At 39.0% G+C, this 21,650-nt stretch overlaps 1 protein-coding gene across 3 annotated transcripts in view; it reads left to right on the top strand.

Moving 5' to 3' along the window:
- Positions 1-3: 3 nt before the first annotated feature.
- The window catches only part of PUS10 (pseudouridine synthase 10), a 40,069-nt gene continuing 18,422 nt past the window's right edge, over positions 4-21,650 (top strand). Inside the window, exons 1-8 of one of the 3 annotated variants that reach the window (XM_074910030.1) lie at positions 4-32; positions 1,911-2,047; positions 3,630-3,896; positions 5,533-5,619; positions 11,885-11,919; positions 14,378-14,489; positions 16,197-16,258; positions 18,819-18,864. In XM_074910030.1, coding sequence (XP_074766131.1) covers positions 1,922-2,047; positions 3,630-3,896; positions 5,533-5,619; positions 11,885-11,919; positions 14,378-14,489; positions 16,197-16,258; positions 18,819-18,864 — 735 coding nt within the window. In that variant the 5' untranslated portion in view covers positions 4-32; positions 1,911-1,921. Of the gene's footprint in view, positions 181-334; positions 512-1,910; positions 2,048-3,629; positions 3,897-5,532; positions 5,620-11,884; positions 11,920-14,377; positions 14,490-16,196; positions 16,259-18,818; positions 18,865-21,650 lie in introns of those variants that run through there. The other 2 variants (XM_074910114.1, XM_074909949.1) reach the window with 2 other exon arrangements.

Raw genomic sequence — 21,650 nt, 5'->3', positions numbered from 1 at the left:
CAGGCCCCGCGCGGACCCAGGGCCACTCGGAGGTGATCGCTTCGCCGCGGGGAGCGGGGCGGGATGGCCGGGGGTTTGGACGCAGCCCCGAACCCATCTGCGGCGCTTCCGGCCTCCTGTGGGAGCCCGTTCCCGCCTTTTCCCCCTGTTCCCGCCTCAGCTCACGCAAGGCGCCTCAGTGTGAGGGGGCTGTAACGGCTCTAACGGCCGCGGCGCGCGCTCCTGTGGCGGGGGCTGGGGGGTGTGGGGAGGGGGATTATGGGGCTTCCTCCTCCCCTTCCCTGGCACCTGAGGGGCCGGGCCGGGAGCGGAGGGGCTGCGTGGTGGGCCGGTGCCTCGCCGTGGGGAACGCGGTACCGTTCCGCGTGCAGGTGGGGGCAGCGGCCCCGTGGAGACCCATCCGGGGAAGCGGCGAGTTTCTGAAGGAGCCCCTCAGTCGGGTTTTCTTAAATCTAGTGCAGGCGATGGCAGCGCGAAACCTTATTGTGGCGATATTTAAGTCTGAATTGAGGTAACAGTTACCTAAAGTATGCTTGTTTGGTTGGGTTTTTTTTCTTTTTAAAAGCAGATTTGAAGTTTTCTAGATAGTCCCTGGTTTTTACAGCTCACCATAAAGACTCCGATACAGGAGAAACGAAATTAATTGAATTAATAACTTTTCCCCTGCTGTGAAGGTGTTCCACGGCTGAGATATTTCTGTGGAAGGTACCCCCTGAATAGGATAGGACATCATATGTCACACTGCGGCTGGCATGGAGAATGCCAATATATACAATATATACAAGTCCTGCTGCTACACTGTCTCTAGCAATACAAAAACTAGAGACATATCAAACGTTGCTTACAGGAGCCAAGACCAAAACAAAATCAGGTGGTTCCTCTGATGGTACAGTATTGTGCAATTCCTTGCCGAAGTGTGTAGAGACAAAAAGAATTTCAGAGACGCTGCAGAGGGATTGGAGGAAAGATCAGTTTACGGACAGGCAAACCACACTAGGTTAAAGGAATCCACCAACCCAGATGTAACTGGAGGCAGAGACCACTTGGCAGAGCTATATGCCCTGCACACACACCTTTCCCTGTGGCATCTGTTTATCCTCACTTTGGGTGACCATAGGCTAACTGAACCTTTGCTCTGAATAACTGTGGTTATGCTTATGTGCCTCCTAAAGTTTCCTAGGTATCTGGTAAGGGCAAGCACCTCACTGGGAATCTCTCTATATTTTTCAAAAAAATGCTGAGAGTTCCATCCGATTATTAAATTTTAGCCAGAGAAATTAGTCTGTTCTAAAGTTCTGGGCAAAGAGAATGACTGGAAACCAAATTAGCCATAATCTAGGAAAAAACCCCAAACATTATGAGGTTTCTCACAAAAACAGGAGTCCTATATTTGAGATGGGAAATAAGAAATCTTAAAAAATTGAAGGGGCTGATGGATAGAAAAGGCTTCCTTTGCCTTTAGGGCTTTATGTGATAAAAGGGGATGGCATCTGTTGGTTTTTTTTGTTGTTTTTTTTTTTTCTTTACACATTGATTCTTTAGTTGCCGCAATTTTAGAATTAATTTCTGTTTTATGTTTGGCTTAAGATGTCTTAGCTCTGCTCTTCTCCACTCAGTAAAGAATAACATGTCATGGAATGCACTTTATCAAAGATAAAACTCTGGGCCAAAGCTCTGCATACTTTTGCCAGGACTCTTTGACTTCAAGTTTTTCTAGGAAGTACAGAAGCTTTTCCCTGAGTTGGGGATCTTTTTGGATTGGTCTTGCAATTCTGATGTGCCTTTAAGACAAACATGTATCCTAATCTCATTTAGATTCTAAATATGCACTGACTGTGCAGTTGAGTCCTTTTATTGTTGAATTGCTGAATTATGTTTATTCTAAGTTTTTTTTCCTTTTTAAATTTTAGAATTATCCAGCATGTCTTCACTAACAGAAAAGGACAGACCAATTGTTCAGCTGTTACTGAACACTGGCACTTGCCCACGATGTATTTTGAGGTTCTGCTGTGTGGGATCACAGGCACTGTATAGACATCCGTACAAGGTTGGTTCTTTGTATTGTTAATTAGAATGTGTGAACATATGAATGCTGTGCACTACCTTGGAGGAGAAGGTTGTTGTAATCTTGGGCTTTTTTTTGCCTGAGAGGAGAGCACTTTGCAAAATTATTTATAAAAAATGACTTCTGCTATACTGTGCAATTTTGAGAAGTTACAAGAATCATAGAGTATGGCACTGTTGTGGGTTAAATGTTAAATTCAACTGTGAAAGTTGCATTCTATTCACTGAAAACACCAGAAAATGGGGCATGTTAGCTTCTGCACAACATGGCTCTATCACTTTTGAAGCAGAGCAGCTATGACTGTTCCCTCTTCTCTTTCCTTTACTGTAATAAATAGTAAATGGGCTGTGGGCTGTGCACTGATGCAGAGGAGAAACTATCTATGATCCAAACTTTATTGCCTCATGCTTCTTTCATCTTCGAGTAGAATTGGTAGGGAGATGTAATTGAGGAATTGTGGAGCACAGATTGAAAGGATAAACCTTCCTTTTTCAATGAGTCAACACAGTGCTATTAGGCATCCTGTTTAGCTGACTTGAGTGCTGAAATTCAGTGTTCTTCAGTTTTTTTTCTAGCTGTGCACAATCATTCTTGCCTTTGTTCTTGTATTTTTGATACTCCTAAACTTGGTTTTGGCAATTCATTTCTCCTCCATGTTGGTTCTTTGAGACCTCTCTCGTTGTGTAGGACAGCTAAACACCTCCATTTACCTGGTCTAATCTCTTGTCTTTATGCTTGCATCTTCTGGTGTCTGTCTTGATTGTTTCACCTTTGTTCAAGTTCAGACTCTCCCAGAATTAATTTTTAACATCTTTCTTCCTTATCCTTTTCTGTTTTCTGTGAATCATTTGAGATGTGTTCATTCTATATGCCATCTTTTATTCTTTTGCATCTCTACCTAATTTTCCTCTGAGCTGCAACAACATAGTGACTGCTGTCTTTGTTACTGAAGACCTTTTAATAAATCTTGCTGTCTGAACTATGTCTTGCCTCTTCATCCTTCCTAAAATTCAGAGACAAGCAGGTAATTCTTCTCTCTCCTCACCTGTACACCCTTTAATTTTTGTAGGCTTCTCTCTTTATGTGAAGTTCTCTCTCTATGTATTTAATTTCACCCTCACCTGTATCTGCTCTCATTTTCTTCCCATACTATACTAACCAACTGTCTTTCTAGTCATCTGGGCTAATGGAGTTAGAGAAATTAAATTCTGACATAATCTAAATGACAAAAATGCAATAAACATCTATTTTCATTGAATAGCAATGGGCCAAAGATAAATGCATTTCTACAAGTCAGGTCTGTAAAATATTTCCACTCTTCTTGGATGATAAAGAAGTCTGTGCAGCAAAAATCAGTTTCTCTGAATAACAGTTTGAGAGAAATACCGCTTGGAGCTTTTTATTAGTGCAAGTATCTGCGTATAAATTCCAAGTTATTCATTACATAGACTGAGGGTAAATTGGAGTTGTTAATGCTGCCTTTTAGAATCGTGTTATTAAGGGCTTTTTGCAGCATTGGAGAAAAGAGGAGAAAACAACAGTATGATTCCTCTGTTTGTGTTAGGATTTGATGAAGGATTTAAAAGAATTTCTGAAAAATAATCAAGAAGAAGAAGATACGGTTTGTTCTGATGTAGTTGATCCACCTTGTAAGAGAATCAGACTTGAACACACAGAAGAAGGGCCTGATGATCTGAACCACAATGGAGCCCTCCAGCAGATTCCTTTGGTTAACGATAAAAATGCTGCAATGGAGAACTCACCTGTGAAGGTTTGCAGTGTGTGTTTGGGAATTCTTCAGGAGTTCTGCGAGGCTGACTTTGTTAAAAAGGTAAAATACCTGTGCTCAGTCTTTCTATGTACTTTTTCTGGAGCTTGTGTATGTATAGGTCCTATGGTATAGAGCTGGTGATTCAAAACACCATGCAGTTAAACAGTTGAGGGAAAAATACCAGAAAACAAACTGAAACGTTTACTTATTTTGATTATTTGAAGTGTAGATGGCGCCATTCAACTGTGTACTGCTCACTGACAGTTTGCATACGTCCTGCACAGCTGGGAAATAAAACTTGTCGGTGTTGTTTGTTTTGGTTTGGTTTGGTTTTTACCCAAGCCTTGTCATAATGTAACTTTTTAAAAAAATAGCAGTGCAGGTTCAATGGAATGACTGCCAGGAGCATATTTTCCTAAGAAAAGGACTAGCAGATACATGGTTACATGAATTTAGGAGATAACCTGAGGTTCAGCTGCTTAGATTACAAGAAAAAACCTCACTGTAAACAATGACCTCTCTTTGCTTCTCTTATGTGAAGGGAAAACAAGGAGGCATCAACTGCTGTGCTTTTCAGCTTAACTACATGTTTCTAATATAACATAAGTCTGTCTTTACAAGGTACCCTATTTCAAAAGCCACAGAGGAAGAAAATGTTTTGGTGATACAACAGATTGTAGATAATGGAGAAAATAAGAGTTAGGAGAGAATACAGGCATAATGAGTGTTGCAAACATCATCTCTGAGCAATAAAATTCCTTGCGTGACAAACTGAAATATCAACTAGAAGAATCACACTTGCATTTGAGATGTTTAACAGTTTCAACAGAACAGGATTTGGTTTAATAGCATTAATATATCTAAGAATGGGACTAAATAGAAAGCATAGTATATCATTTCTGTTGTTGGCAGCACATGATGTTTCTTTTTGGTTTCCATGGGCAGAGTATATGTATTTTTGCAGAATCCACTTGTAAGACTTGTTTCAGAGTTACTCTCTTGAGTAGCAGTGACAAATCTGACAACATTTGTTAAGGCATCACAAAACCTGATTATTTTGTAAGGAAATCTGAGATGTTGATTTCACCTTGTGAGCTCATAATTTGTCTTCAACTTTCGCTAAAATCACTGACATTTTAGATGGCTGCTCCACATGTGTTTAATCTTACTTCCAATAGGGACATTTAGCCATCAGTGCTTGGTAGCCTACTTTAAAATGGTCAGTGTGTGTTCAGGTTCTTACTTTATTTCCATTGACAAATGATTTTTTACAATGAAGAGTGATTATGAATTAATACTGTGGATACCTGTTTGTTCCCATCTTATCCCAGGTTCTTAAACATTTTTATTCTTGTGGAATTGTATCACTGCTATAAAGAAAGACATTCCGAGTCAGCTTAGTGAAATTTGTTGTGCTAAGATTTCAGTGTACAATTAGTCTTAGCCTTAAAATAACAAGTCTGGTGTTTCATAGGAATAAGGATTTATTAAAGTTTATTAGTAACTTTTTTTAACTGAACAAAAAAGTTTATATTTCAGTCAGTTGTTAGAGATTACTCCAGTTTGTATGTTTGGCATCTGTCTGAATGTGTATTAACATGGATTTACAGTGATTATGCTAGAGTAAAGAATATCCTAAAAAATTATCAACTCGGTTCCATTGCTGTGGTTTAATATTAAAATCCTTTCTTTATAGGTGTGCCAAAAGGTTAATTCCGCTGACTACCAGTTCACTAGTTTTGTATTTTCTGTGTCACTACCCCCACAGCTGTCTGTTAGGGAGGTAAGTGTTTACAGATATTTCTTCGTAACTGAAATGCATGTTAGAGAAAGTAACTGTGGAATGTACAAGCTGGAGGTGGTTTGATTTTTAATTGCTATTATTTAAAAAAAACCCCAAAACGTGCTAGAAGTGAAGTCTGCTCTCCCCTTCCTTGTTGGTATTATTTTAATTAATAAAGCGTCTGAGTCGCTTCAATTTTTAGTTAGCCCAGGAGTTACTTTACATCTGAAAATCTAAAAGGAGTTTCTTTAAACCCTCGGTGTATTGCTCCCTTTGGTACGGATGCCAGCTCTGCTTTGTGGATCTTCTCAGAGAAGAAACTGCACAGCTGGTGCCTTTCCTGAAATAAATGATAATTGCTAGTGCCGAATACAAATGAAGGAATTTGAAGATGAACTTTTAAACTGTTCAGCGTTTTAAATGATGTGAAAATATACGTTTTAATAGTCACCTGTCTTGGGCATTGTTGAAAGTCTCGATTTGTAAAACTACAGTTTATAGCAGTTATAAAACTACTGATTTTGATGGCAGTTTTAATCAAACAAATTGTTTACATTTCAGTCATTTAATCATAGAGGATAATGATAATACAGAGGAGTGTATAACCCTGGTGTTTGTTTTTTTTTAATTGAGGGAGAATACTAAGCATAGTGTAACTTGATCAGTAAAGCAACAATTTTTGCTAAGCTGTGAGATGTTTTATGATGTTCCCCTGCTTTCTCATATAAAGTGATGCAAAAATATTCTTCTAAAGGGCAACACTTAAACCCTTGTGATAGATGCCTGCTGTGGTAAGATGTAGTAGAAGCTTCAGTGAACATGGCAAAAAGAAGTGTAGGTGATCTTGGATTTATATATAAACCCATGGTGAGGTCTATTCTCCTCCCACAGTTTGTTAAATAATCTACTACACTTTTAGTGTTGATTTGTACTGTTAGTTGTGGCATCTTGGGCAAATGCCAGTGTAAGACCTACGTTGTGCTAACGTATGTTCTACTTCTAAGTCTTCTTGAACATAAGATTCTCTCCTTCCCATCTGAAATGAAGCAGACTTGGTGTGTTTGCTTCAGCTGTCACTGTGTCTGGTAAAATAATACCAGAATAAATTGCTTTGTGCTTTCTGGTTGGATGAACTGCCCTTATTCCCATTTGATTTTATTGTCATCCAAACAGTGAGATATGTCAAAAAAAGCACTAGGCTGGGTGAGTATAGAAACGCACGTACGTGTGCCCACGATGCTCTGTAAAACTCCAAATGTCGGTCAAACTCACTCCAACTTTACTCCCAGTGTAAGCTTAAATGTTTAAAAAAAAAAAAAAAGAAAGAGCCTAGCTTTAAAATTACCTCTTTTTTTTTTGTTTTTTTTCCCCATAGCATAGCTATGTAATGATGGAGGTGAGGAAAGAAAAATTTGATGCTGCTCTTCTTCCTCACCCTCTTTGTGGTCTTTGCCAGAATGCCTCGGTAGAGGGTGTTATTGTATTGCATTTCTAGCTCAGTGATGTTCTCACACTAATCTGAACAAGCAGGGCAAGTGTTTCTGTCTGCTTTTGAGGCAGCCTTGGCTGTAAATGGAAGCAAAAAATAATATTTTGCTTCAGAGAGTTCCTTTTGCTGATTGAAATGTTGATGATACACCAAGACTGTGTGGACTGGGAAAACCGTCTTGGCAAATGCAGTTGGTAGAAACCCAGATTTATTACTTTATTATAACTTTGTCTTTTAAATGCAGTAAATTATTAGTTTGATAAAAGGGATGAGATGTCATTTTTAACCTGTCCACCTGCTTCATTCGAGGTCTCTTGTCCTTATGTTCAAGCAAACAAACAAAACTACAGTGCTTGGTACAACCAAGGGAATAAAATTGTGGTGTGAGTCCAGAAATCAATAGGTGGAGTGGGATGAGTGAGTAGGAAGCTCTAAAACCAGATCTGTTCTCTTTGGAAACAGTTTTGGTTTGTCTGGGAGCAGGTCTGCATTAGGAAGTTCCTGCTGTCCTTCTATTCCATCCCTTCAGCCTTGCCAAATGTTAAACAAGCTGTTCATGTGGCTGTGCTCTAACTGAAGGGTAGAAAATGGTGGTGGTGGAGAAAAAACCTGTTTAAAATCATGGGGGTTTATTTACCACCTTTCTGTTTATCACTTCAGAAAAGAATTGGTAAAAACCGTTCCTGTTTTACAGTTACAGAAAAGCAGGAAGTAATATAATATTTCAGAATATCTCAAATATCTCAAAATGCTTTCTGTTGAAAAGAGGTCTTTTGTTAAATTCTGCTTTCAATTCTTTGAACTGCACTGTACAAGAACATACGTAATTTTAGCATAAAAGGACACCCCAAAGACAGCCTCCCTCCCATTGACCTTTTGTATGACACACAGATTTTCTTTGACTTTTTTTTAACAAAAAAATCAGAAACTGCCTTTTAATATTGCCTTCTGCTAATTTAATGATAACAATTGTCATCCTGCTGAGTCTAAAATGTACAATAGAAGAGTGGCACATAAAATTTACATTGGTGTGGTATTTGTATCTGCAATACAAAGAAGCTATCAACCCTTTCCACAAGTAGGATACTTGATTAAAATAAATTCTAAATACAGGAGTCCAAAGTTTATGTCAGACAACTGTATTAGAATATGAAGTGAGTCATGCCCTTCAGAAGGGTGACTGTTGGCTACGTCTGTAGTCTCGGTTGTGATCCATCATCCTGGTACTTGCTACAAGGACATGAATGCAAATAGCATCTGTAGTCATTACTCCCTGTAGGACTGTGTGTACCTCATCATGGAATTCCCCATCTTGGAGCTCTTTTCTAATACAGTGAAAAAAAGCTGTGTCTGGGATTGCACATGGTATTTCAACTGTTGCCACTGTGATCCCTCAAATAGCATTAGAATAATATCCTGCAGCTGGTAATCAATATAGTGCTTGAGCCAGTGTATTTTAGAAATATATTTGCTGTTAAGCATTGCCCTGCAGGCTTGAGCTCTGTAATGAGCATTTTTCATTTCCAAACCACTTCACAAACATAAAGTAATTATGAAGTAGAGGGATCTGATCCCCTGCTTCACATACAGCTGGGAGAGAGTGGAGCAGGGGAATGAAGGCATAGGAGTTGAGGGGTTTGGCTGGCTTGGTGCTTGAATGTGGTTTGGAATTTGGGATCTTTTGGCTCCTGTGCTCACAGTACCCTATTCTATTGTTTCCTCTTAATTGAAGGGGAAAAGTAATTTCTTGAATTCTCTTTCAATTTTGAAGTCAAGAGAGAGGAGATGATATTTGTCCTGTGGTCTCATTTTAGCATAGCTACTTAGATCCAGAAGTTTTCTCTATTTTGTAATAGTACCCCTGTAAAACAGGGGAAAGGAGTGAGATTAACCACTTGAGTGAGTACCACACCTACATGTGATTTAAATCAAGGTGTATGAGATTTTTCTTTTTTTTTTTAAATTGGCATTCGTCAAATGCAGATTTCTAGACCCAGTTCTATGGTTGTCATATTCTCTAGTTCAGAATTATGTTCAAGGAATTTCAATTGGAAACTATTTTTCATTTGTGATTGTATCTGGGTTATTATGCAAACAAGATTACAATATACTTCATGGTGTTTTGTGAAGCAGTCTCACTCCTACTGACTACATATGCAGGGTAATGTATCACACTGAGTTTGAGTAAACAGTATTCCATCAGTACAACTGTATTTATTTTGTGCAGTAGCATGCAGTTTTTTGTATTGAACAAAGTATGGATCCTCTCTCCACCATCCCTCTTTCCCCTTAATATTTCTAGCACTGTTTTTAGGATTCCCTTTTTCTATTAGATGTACCAAAGGAAGGGTAATAGACATTTTTCTGATAGAGTTCCTCCATCAGCATGTAAGAGAGATCTGTGATGTGGTTCCTTCTGGTATCATTGGAAAGATGATGTGATTCTGGCTCTGCTCCTTTAAGTTTGATAAATGTTTTCAAACCTCTTCATTAGATTATTTCCTTGACAATAGATAGTCATTCTTTTGACAGGGTTTGGGAGGAGGTTATTTCTAAAGCATCATGTATGAAGAATGAAAGACAGAGAAGGGATTTAAAGTTCTGAAGAATTTAAATCATTGATGTTCATTGCTTTTGAGATACCAACTCCTCTGGACATTGCATATGTATATGTGGTTGTAGGACAAGTGTATGGAGTCACCTTTCTTTGACACTTTACTAGTAGTCTGCAGTTCACAGATTGGAAACTACTAATTTTGGGTTTTTTCATGATAGTTGTTTCAAGCCAAACAACTTGATTTTGGGAATTCATCTTCAGTGAGGATGGTGTGACTAGGTGTCCAGATGGTGTATTGACAGTACAGGTTCTATTAGTTAAGTGGTGTCCTGCCAGTCTTAACGTCTGTTGTTGTTAGGAGAGGAAGAACTGAAAATGTTATTGTTGTTGCTTCATTGTAGGAATTTTGGAGGGGAGTTTTTCTCTTCTTATTAATTGCTTTTGCACTGATAGACATTCTGTTGAAACGGAAACATTGTACAGGTCTTCTGAGTATCTGTGTCCAACATAATTTCTTTTTTTCCGCTTAATTCAAGACCTAATAGAAAAGCCATTTGAGGTAAAATTTAAAATTCTAGTTAACTGTAATGCACTTCAGTTTACTAAGGTACATTTTCATTGTGATGCAGAGAATGGCAGTCACTCTTGGCTACACAGAGACAAATATTAAAGCCTAAAGCGATGAACAATTAACGACACCAAAGTAATAGATCATTTTGTGGAATCACTATGTCAGTACAAAGAGAAGTGAGTGAGACTGCAAAGAGATGCACCTCTAAAATGTTTGGTTCCCCAGTTCCTCAGACCAGAGTTTGGGAAAGATATGGTTTTGGAAGCTTTTGGCATAAGCAGGGTTGCTTGGAAGTCTTCAATTTCTTGATTGTTGTTAATTTTGTTCAAGTCTGTTAGCATTGCACTGATTTGATGGCTGTTGCTCCTTGGTGCTTACTTTTGTATTTTTCTATTGTTCTTTCATACCACTGGTAATTTTAATTCTGTTTTTGATCTTTGTTATAACTATTGTTAATTCTTATATTGCTGAGTTCCATTTGTTGGCTGTGATGCTTAAGTGATGGTTCATGGTCTTCTTTCCTGCGTAGTGTCATATCTAAGGTGTCTGCTACATTATGTTTCTTTACATATATAAGGCTGCTAGACGGGAGTAGAGTTTGAGGAAGTATTTACAATGCACAGACTGAGGAAGATCAAGCATTAGAGCAGGCTGTCCAGAGAGGTGGTGCAGTCATCATCAGGAACTCATCAGAGCCCTGAGCAACCTTGTCTGATTTCATAGCCAATCCTGCTATAAACAAAAGGTTGGATAGAGACCTCCTGAGGTCCCTGTATTATCCTACGTTCACATACGCAAAGCAAATATTACTTTTTGGAACCTCTGCTCAAAGAAGTGTATCAAGAGCTGCAAAAGGTGGGATTCACAGAGAATCTGCACAAAGCAACAGAGGAGCAATTGGGATATGAAAAAGGAGAATTCAAGGTTGAATCTGCCTGTGATTCTCAGATCACATTTTCCAGCTATTCCTACGTATGCTATGTGATAAATGTTAGTGAACTCAAGTGTTTGTACTAAAAGCCCCCTCTAATTTCTGGAATTGTTTCTTCTGTTCCTCAGCTTTCTCATATTCGGCCTATGTCTCCTAAACTAAGTGGTGTGCTTTAAATAAGGGGGCAGTCCTCAGGGCAAGGGTTCATGATTACCATAAGACTGAGTATGTCTTTTATGTCATGTTTTTTATTACGGATTATAATTGAATTTGTTGTTTGGTTGGTTGTTTTTTTAAATTTAGATGTCAAATGAGTTTTTATATACCATCCATGTAGATGCTATTTTTTGCATTTCTCTGTAGGATAAGGTAACTGCTAGCTGCACTTGACTTAGGCTGTCGGAGTCTTTTTCTAAATATAATGTTAATAGCAAGTTTCAGAGTGTGTTTACTGCAGCGTGATCTTTTTTTAAAGCCTCAAAAGGTGAATTGCAAAGTGATGTCTTACAAATAAAAACAAACACCAATTCTGTCTTTCAACTTCTAAAAAAAATTTTAAAATCTAAATTAAAATCCTAATACTTGTTTTTTGTCCTGGGTTTTTAAAACATTTTTCCTTCTCCTAACAGTCTCTCAAATTGTTGGGAATTTTGAGCCTTAATTTCACTTGCCTTTTTTTTTCCCTTTCTCTTCCTGGGCATGGCTTATGACCTATAGCGTGCTGCTTGGCTGCTGGTAAAACAGGAAATGGGGTGAGTAATTTCTTTTTGCAACCCTCATACCACTTCTATTAGAGAGTTCTCCAGATTTAGAGAAAGGAGAGATATTCTTACTATAACTTTTTTCCAGCATAGTAGAAATGCGAAACCACTTAATGCAGTGGACCTGCTGAGACATGTATGTTAAGAGAAAATTTTAACCAAGCAATTAATGCTATATTTTCGAGGTCAAGACAGTTGCTTTCATATAAAGGTACTTCTGCTAACAGTTGTGGAATACGTAGACTCACCTCCTATGTCCTTGGCCAAGATTTTAACTTACTTTGTACTTTCAAAACTAATCCTAAGGCAATTCAGAATTGGGATGTGCTGCCATTGATTTTTATTTCTTTTTTAATTGTCCATAGCTTTTACTGTCTGCCTGGCAAGAACTCTTTTATATAGACACTATTTTTCTATATAAATGTTGAGCAGGCAAGAAGTTGATCTTACAGTCTTGTCCAGTTTAATTGATGCTGACGAAGGACAAGATGTTTTCTATGCATTGGTTGGTTTGGGTTTTTTCTACCTGCTTTGACCTTAATTGGGGTTTCTTACCTCTTTTGCCTCATGCTGTGATTATAGCTAGCACGTGGCATTCCAACTTGGACTGCAGGCTGTCTGTCCAACTGTACAGCTTCGAGTTAACGTAATGGTCCTGAGAGGTGCCCTGATGCCATGTGCAAGCCAGAATCTTCTTGTACATGGAAGACATAATGAAATACAGACCTCTTTATTTTGTTGCTGTATCTGGTTTAGCTTACATTAACAGTAGCTGAAAACTGTTAGTCAGATAATGGTGAAAAGTCAGTAATGTAGCAAGAAAAATATTAGCGCAGCTGAGTGCATGTTAGTTTTGAGTCTTATTTTTATACCTCAGAGTTTTGAAATCAATTTAAACGCTTGATTATTTGTGTACTCCAGGACACTCCCACTCCTGGCCAAATGAGAACGTATTAGAGCCATTTTGAAGCAGTGAATTGTCTTTGTGGGCAAGAGGAAAGAAACCCACTTGTCTCAAAGTTAGTTGAGGATACTGAACTACTCTTTGGTGGAAACCATCTTCACTGGAAGTACCATTTCAAGATACTCATAGAAAGCTAAACTAAAAGATGATGAATCACTTCCTACTTTGAGACTAATTTAAAGCAATTGTTCCATTAAAATGCTTGAGAGAGGCTGAGGCCCTGCAGGGCAAGCATTGCCCACATAGCCTACCGTTGCTGCCATTTGTATAGGAGGACATGTGCTTTGCTCTGTAAGTTCCCAAACAAATGGTTTGACATGGTATGCTGGTGCCCTTACAGGCTTCTGCTCCTTTTAACTTCTGTCTCCATAGCCAAAGACACAGGAGTCAAGGAGTCTTATGCCTGCAGAGGTAGTTGAGCCTGTTCCAGCAAGGTCAACTGAGATTTTCATCTGGGCTTTTCCTTTTAGCAATTTGTGCCCAATGGAGCCATGCCCTCCTTAAATGAAGGACTAGGTTGCCCTTTGAACCATAAAAATAATGATTTATTTAAAAAAAAAAAAAAAAAATTATTTTTGTCCATCTCTCTTAGCTCTTCTCCAGGTAGATTCTGGAAAGAGCTTTGTAACTTTTGCTCAACCATGAAGCTGTGGCATGAGTTTCCTCAGTATGCATTCTGTACATACAAAAAAAAAAAAAAAAAAAAGAATCTGTATTGAAATGTTAGTGAAAAAAACACTGCCAAAGAGAAGCAGGGCAAATCAGGATATTACTTAGGGTGGAAGCTGGACAGAAGGCTCCTTAGCAAGTAGCATGGGTGGTGCCCTGCAGGATCCAGATACTCAGTTTATTTAAACTGAACTAGAAACTGAACTAGATGTTGATATACTATCAGAAGGGTCTCACGTCCATCTACATGTGCCTTTGTCTTTCTTGTGTTAACACAAGGGCTTGTGTGACCACGGGGAGAGCTGATCACCTCACTGATCTGGCTGAAAAAACCCCACTTTTTTTAGTGGGTTAGGGTTTGCTTTAAATGGGATCAGTGGAGCGGTGTTAGTTAACATGCTGTGTAGTCAGCATGCAAGTGCTGGCAGGAATGCACGGCCAGAGGCAGGGAGGAGGCAACATAGTCCTATCTGTGCTTGAGCTGACCTTAGCTCTAGTAGCTATACCTTTAACTACTCTCTGCCGAACTCTTATGTGTTTATTGGGAAGCATTTTACATGGAATCCTGGTCTGGCCCTAATGTTTCCTCAGAGCTTTGTTAATTCAATATAAAGATTCAGCGCTGTTACAGGAGGTTGTGGAACAGCCTTTCATTCTCTCATGACATGGTCTGTATGCTTAGTACTTCTGTCCTTTTTTACTTGTGTATGGCTTGTTTACCTGGTACTAGTTACTTAAGTTTGTCTTGAAATATTATATGTCATGTATCTATCTTTGACAAACACCTGTGCAAGTTATTATTTCTTTGTGATTCAGAAATCTGGGCCTTTCCTTGGCAAAGGATGACATTGTTCAGCTGAAAGAAGCTTATAAGTGGATTATTCATCCCCAGTTGTCAGAAGAGTTGGGTGTTCCTGCTGACGGAAAGGTGTTGTGTAAATACAAAACTTTTTTTCTCTGTGTCTGGGTTTTTTTTTTTTCTTTTTTTCATACATGTTTGTGTGTGTGTATCTATATATTTATACACTTAGATATATGAGGGGAAGAAAATAAAAATACATACTTTTTTCCCTCATTAACAGCTAAACAAGTTGCACTGCTCTTATGTTCACTGGAGGGGGAAGCAGGGGGGGAAGTTCTTTTAACCCGAGATCTCCAAGTCTAATCTTAATTTTTGTACACATAGATCATTTCATCTTCTGAAACCATTGCAGTCTTTTGATACATCTCTTGCTCTTGGGCTGCCCTCCTCCTTTCATCAATGAGACTTTTTCAGTTTTCTCCTTTTCCAGGATCTTTGTTTTCCAGGGGCTAAGGAATGCTCATGCATTCCTTCTTTGCTCTCCTATTACTGCCAACACTTTTACTGCTCTGTGAGATAAATTGTTCAGGTTGTTGGCGTATTAAATTCTATGGATAAATTATATTTATGAAACGTGCTGAAAGAGGAAAGTCTGGTCCTTGTTCACTTTAACGAATGCTAGATAAAGGCATGTTGGAACCTGTAATACCTGTAAGTAGGTAGTAGAAATGTTTTTTCAAACTGCTTCCAACTTTCAGATTCTGACTAACATTCTTAAAATGTTTCTGAAATGCATTGACAGAACATGACATTCAGATGTTGCCAGACAAATTCAGAAACACCATTGTCTTGAATGTAAAATTTCTGCAAACATGGCTAAAACTCCTGCTGAGGACAAGGCAGTCTGCAGTTTTTACTTGTCATCAGCCATAGGACTGACCCCAGGACTAGACTCACTGAGTCTTTATGTTGATTTGTCAGCTTCCATAATAATTACAGATTGTCTTTTCCCAGGAGTGCTAATTGAAAGCATCCCTTTTGTCTTATCGAAGAAAGAAAGAAACACTCACACTCGGTTACCCTGAAGATGATCCAAGAAGAAAGAAACTTCTTACATACCAAGATAGCTAGAGCTCTGCAACACTTAGGCACTGAGCCACTCCAGACATCATTGTACCACAGAAGTTACTTGTCTAGTGCTCTTTATCTACGAGGCACTTGAATATTAGCCAATCTTTTCAATAGCCCCCTTGAGGTATTCTGGTATCTGAATAACAGAAGTAATGAGTGTTGTTTGCCCAAGGCCAAAGAGGGAATTGGGGGTAGAATTGAGATTACACTAGAGTTTCTGGTCTAGCTGTCAATCCACTAGGACATGTTGCCTTTCTTTGCCCCAAGGCCATCCAGTCATTGCAAATGAAGCCCCTGACAAAATTTTACGGTGGTGACTACTACGGGGTTTTTATCTTTATTCCACGCTATGCACTGCTCTCCCAGAAGGTTTGTGAAGTTTAGTGACCGTAATAGGCTTTGAGCATACACTGTCTCTGACTCAGTTCCCCCTGTGCAAAATGAGGCTGGTATCTATGATGTGTAGGTCACTCTTGTTTTTGAAGTGCTCTCAGATAATCTTTGGTTACTTCAGAAATGCAAATGCTATTATGGCACACATTTTAATGGCTTTAGATGATGTTGTAGAATCAATGGGTGACTTTCTCTTTTGTCTACCTCTTTACTGTTTTCCTATTACTGCAATAAGGATGCTTGAGAATATCATCCCTGTTTGTTAAAAAAAAAACCCTGTTACCTTCTTTTTTTTTTTCTTAAATTTAGAGTTTGTTTGAAGTTAGCGTGGTCTTTGCTCACCCAGAAACAGATGAGGAGTGCCATTTCCTGTAAGTTTTTATATAAATAACAAAAGATCTTTATCTAAATATTGTGCAACATTGTTGGTTTGGATTTGCTACAAATGAGAGTGTTTATAAAGTAGAATGCGGCCTGCATCTAAACTTCCTCATATTCAGATAGAGTTACAGAGCTCAACATTACACCATCTGGTTAATTCTGTGCTTTAAAGCCAATAAACAAAGCCATCCAGAATTTTGATTTGACCTGGAAGGAGAACGTTCAGATAAATTGTTCAATTTCAGCCCTTTTCAAAGTCATTATGCTCTTCAGTATAGGCATAACATTTAAAAAAATAAATTCTAATCATATAGTTGCAGGTGGGGAAATCTTTTGAGGTCATGCCTAGGTTTTCCTGCTCTTATAGGAGACATGGATGGGAGGGAAGGCTTTCAAGTGAGTTAATCCAATTTAGCTGGTTGATTAAAACAAACGGAAGTTCCCTGGCCACTACGTGTAGTTTTTGGCCTGGCCCAGTGGGCCATCTGCTATACACAAAGAAGCAAAATATTTCTGTGAATTTAGTTGCCATTTAATCTGATTTCTCAAAATCTAGCTCTAGTATATTCTGGATAATTAGGTTCACTCTTCCTGTTTGCTGATGCTTCCTGGAAAAGTTAAATTTCACTCAGTTTCATCACTTATGCTCCTGCTGCAAGTTAAATCTTAGTGTAGAAAGAGGCTCGGTGGAAACTTCTCTTCTGCATAGTGAATTAATCTCTTGAGACTATAAATTTCCTTTGCAGCCTTTATATATTTCCCTGATTTTACCCCTTCTGGCAATTTGTGATCTTTGTTTGAATGCCCGACCTGCCACCTTCTTGGCTTTCAGCAACTGCATCTTTCATTTGTCTTGGGGTGGGGAATGAGGGAGTGCATGCTTGGTGACAGACCAGGTATTAGAAAGAATAGATTAGCAGTGTTTGCTGAACATCTTCCCTTTCCAGCTTCTTCAAGACTGGGCAAAAGAGGGAGAAAGTAGCAGGGCCAAACTACAGTTCTAGATAATGGTACCTGCAATCCTCTGAAAACATGAGTGTTTCTGGATCCTGCACCCTTTTGTTCTTACTTATTTAATTTTACTTGGTCCATTCTTGTTTTCTGTAGTGCTCTTCCTTCCTCTGAAACCTCTTGGCTCTTATTTTCAGCTCTTCCTTCCATCCTTTTTGTGACATTTCAAAAATACTGATGTTGAGCATGTTATGCTGCCAATGTTAGCACTCCAAGCAGAATAGTTGTACAGGTGAAAGCTGTAAAGAAGTTCCAGTCCACCTTCCAACAACTCAGGTTTATTCCATGTGACCTGACAATATCCCTTTATTTGCCATCCCTTTGTAGCATACTTGAACGGCAATTAACATTTTAGACATTTTTCTGTCTAATTTAATTACATGGTAGTTTCTCCGGCATCAAGGCATTCTGCATGTGTGAATGGCTGGCTCTGGGCATATTCTGAGGCAGTGGTTTGGTTTCCATGTAAACATGGTAAATTTGGCAGTTAGCATGGCTTTAGTAATGACAGTCATGTGTTGTTGTGAAAGCAAATAGGATGTTGTCAACCTGGAGAAGTCCTCTGAGTGGGCTTTTGGGTGGGATTTCCAAATATGGCATCTGCAGTTTCTCATTTCTCAAGCTGTTCTTACACAATGACGTGTAGGTAGGTGTGCTAAAGTGAACCTTGGTTTGACATGGAAAATTTAATTGGCTCTTGTTAGTTTATGTTTGGAGATTTATGTTTAAAGGTAAGGTGATACTGAAATTCTGGAAGAGGGAATTTGCGATGCTTTGTGTCACAAACTGGCCGGGCAAGTTGCTTGTATAGAGATGGTGGGAGGTCTGACCTGCTTCCTTGTAGTCTAAAGTAGTTACAGAGACGCTGAAAAGCAGCAGCAAGAAATGATAAATTGGTTTGTAGGCTAGAAATAATCTCTAACTGCGTACATAGAAATCCACTAATAGGAACAGCAACTTCCTCTACACTACTCAGAAAAACTGTTTCACTGACTTGGCTTTCACTTTCGTGAAACAACCAATAGTTTCCTTTTGAAGAGGCAAAGCACAAATGGTATTGAACACAATTGGGGTTACTTTTTCTGTAATAAATTGAATTTTCCTATCCAGAAGCAGCAATTTGAATCTCTAGCTTGTAGTGTGCATAATTGAAGAACAGCAAGTGTAGATTTTAAGATGTCAGCAAATCTTGCACAGAATTTCAACATTCATCATGACCTTTATTGAGAAGGATTGGAAAGGACTGAAAGCTAAACTTCTTGTGTGCTTTTCCATCCCATCTCAAAGCTGAGACACATTTGTGTCAGTCAGAGCAGAAGAGGCTCATGCAGCTTTGTCCTTGATTTCTCTCTATATCAAGCAACACACACTTTCCACCATTTGTGCTTTAGGGTTAATTTTTAAATCTGCTCTGTGCTAAGCTGTGGAAGTGAAATACTGGACATACTGGTACAGAGACCATGTAAACACACTAAGTTTGTAAGTCTGTCTATTTCTTTTTCTGAAAGAGTAGCAGCTAATTTTCATTTCTGTATTTAGAGCCACAGCCTGTCCAGACTGTTTCAAACCAGCGAAGAACAAACAGGTAGGATCTCATCGTCGTTGCATTTCTTTTCTGACATTCAGGATTTCACAGCTACAACAAAGAACTTACCTGGGTATTCAGTCCATGTTTAATGTCTGGTTTGCCTTCATCAGAAATCTCTCTAGTTTTCAATTGTCTGAAAATAAAGTTGTCCCCTTTATTCACTTAACATTGCTCTGCTTAGGAAGACTAAGAGCTTGGCACTTTTCTTTAGGTCGTTCATTTTCCATGCTGTCTGAATGCCATAATTTTGGGTATGTTCTCTGTAAATACCTCCTTTAAGATCTAGGAATTTGATTGTCATGCATTAAAAGTAGCATAAAAGATGATCCTTAAGCTCTCTGTGGGTGAAACAGTTCAGTTAAGTCACATTGTGAAGATGAGACTCCGCAGCCAAAAGAGAAACGATCACACCGCAGTTTTCATGTCCTCTGATCTGAATGAAAGACACGATACATTCAGGATAGTTTTATCCTGTCTACCTCTGGAGGAGGGGAGGAAAGAAAAGGGACCTTGTCACTTGTTGCAGACCCTGAGCACGCACACAATCATTGACAGAAAAGAGGACATGTAAGAATAAAAAAACAGTTGGAGAGAAACGGATATAAGTAGGACAGTTGGTGTGATCAGAGGGAGAACAAGTAACTTCTATCAGAAGCCTATGCAAGGCCTTTTATTCTTTCTGGTGAAGAGTCTACCGACATTTGGCAGAGGCAGCCTGACCCGGGAATTCTGCCTACTCTACTCCACCTGACCAATAAATTCAAATCTTTTTTTAGAAGGTTTGTATTGTTATAACTCACTGCTTGCTGCATTGCTGTCCTTTAAAAGGGGGGAAATCCCACATAAGGAGCTAAACCAGCAGGGCCTGGCTGTTAAAACCACACAGGCAACAAGATGTAGGGGAATCTAAAGAGAAAAATACCGACTCTGAAGAGCCATCAGAGGTTCATCTTTATAAAGATGCTGTGCTTGAAGCTAGCTTCAAGGGCTGTGTTAATCAGAGCAGTAGTATAAAAACTGGGTTCGGAGTGAAAATTTCTGTGTTTTCTGCTGTAGATAGTTATTTAAACCTGCTGCTAGTTTAAGGGTTTCCCAGTTCATCTGTTCTACGAGGAAGAGAAATGCTATTATCTCTGATTTATGCTTAGAAGGAAAAAGAGCAGCTTTCCTGAAGGCATCCAGGAACTCTGTGTTAGAGCAAAGACTTGAATTGTTCCAAAGAGTGACCCAGTATTTTTCTTTTCTTTTTTTTTTTTTTTTTTTCCAAATCCCCAATCCAGTTTGCAGAAAAGATATCATTAAATTGGGAATTCAGCGGATGGCCCTCAAAGCAGTCAGGGGGCTGGAGCACGTGCCCTAGGTGGAGAGGCTGAGGAACCTGGACTTTTTTCAGCTTGGAGAAGAGAAGGCTTTTGGGAGGACCCAACAGAGAGATTATTGAGATCAGGGAGCCAGGCTGTTCATCACAGTGCATGGTGGAAGGATGAGAGACAGCGGAAATAAGTTGAAATGAGAGGTTCAGAGGAGATAAAAGACAAAACTTTTTACCATGAGGACAGCTGGACAATGGAGCAGGCTATGCAAAGAGGGTGTGCAAGCTCCATCCTTGGAGGATTTCAAGACCTGGCTGGATAAAAACCCAGGCAAGATGGTTTAACCATAGCTGACCATGCTTTGATTAGGAGGTTCATTTTGAGACTTTCTACTGTCCTCAGCCCTCCTAAAATAGGATTCCACCTCACCTGTTGCAACGCTTGTTTCTCCTGTTCTAGGAACTAAATTCTATGTTTTATGCCTTAAACTCACTTGAGTGAGGTTCACAGCAGCACCTGGCTATGCACAGAGGATGGTAGTGGTGGCTCCTGCCACTACTATACTATTATTACTACTTTTACTATCAGTTTACCCTCGTGAATTGAGGCAGCTTGCGAGTCTGAAGTTGATTTCCTTGCACAGTTCAGGAACTGCCAAGCCTTTCCATACAGAGCACTTACTTCTGAGTATAAATGAACTTCTAAGCCTTATAAACAGATACCGTTTCAACAGTCTTGTTTTCAGAAGAACTACCTGCCTGCTGTCACTGAGATAAAAGCTGGGGCTTAGGTATACTTAACTGTTGAAAATGAGGAAGCTGGTTTAGGTTACATTCATGGATTTAGGAATCTGTTTTCAATCTATTTTGCAAATTTGGACCTAAGTTCCCAAGCAGTACTTTTTGGTTCTGGCTTTTGCAGACTTTTGTATAACTTTTGTATATCATCTGAAGTAAGTTTCCAGAGATCTGCTGAACATTTCTTTCACCTAACCAAAGGGCATGCTTAGCAGTTAAATATTTTAAGGAATTGGAGTAGGTTTATTTGGAAGTGTGACAGTAACTTTAGACCTGCTGAAAGTCACTGGCACTTGTTATTTTTTTCCACGTAAAAACAGTGACAAAACATAGTACCATTTGTATGTGTCTTCTAGAAACAAAGGGGTAAATTCTAGTTCTAGGACTAAATAACTGCGGTGTTCCAATCTGTCAGCTGCATTAGTTGTATTGCTTTCCATATGGTGAGTAAAGTTACCTGAAGAGATTTTGGCAAAATCACCTATTGCTCTTTGTTGTCCTATTAAAGTTAGGGTTAAGATCACAGTGAGCTCTTGCTGATACAGAGGTGCTTTTAGGTATAAGAAAACACAAGTGTGAGAAGTGTATGGTGTATATGTTTTAGGGTTTTTTTCTTCCTTAAGCATATCCTTTCTTAGCTTCTCTTAGTTCTTGACTAATTTTTTTTATTTCA

This window comes from Athene noctua, chromosome 1, assembly GCF_965140245.1.
Source record: "Athene noctua chromosome 1, bAthNoc1.hap1.1, whole genome shotgun sequence".
NCBI classification, from domain to species: domain Eukaryota; kingdom Metazoa; phylum Chordata; class Aves; order Strigiformes; family Strigidae; genus Athene; species Athene noctua.
This window is presented reverse-complemented; position numbering and strand designations above follow the sequence as displayed.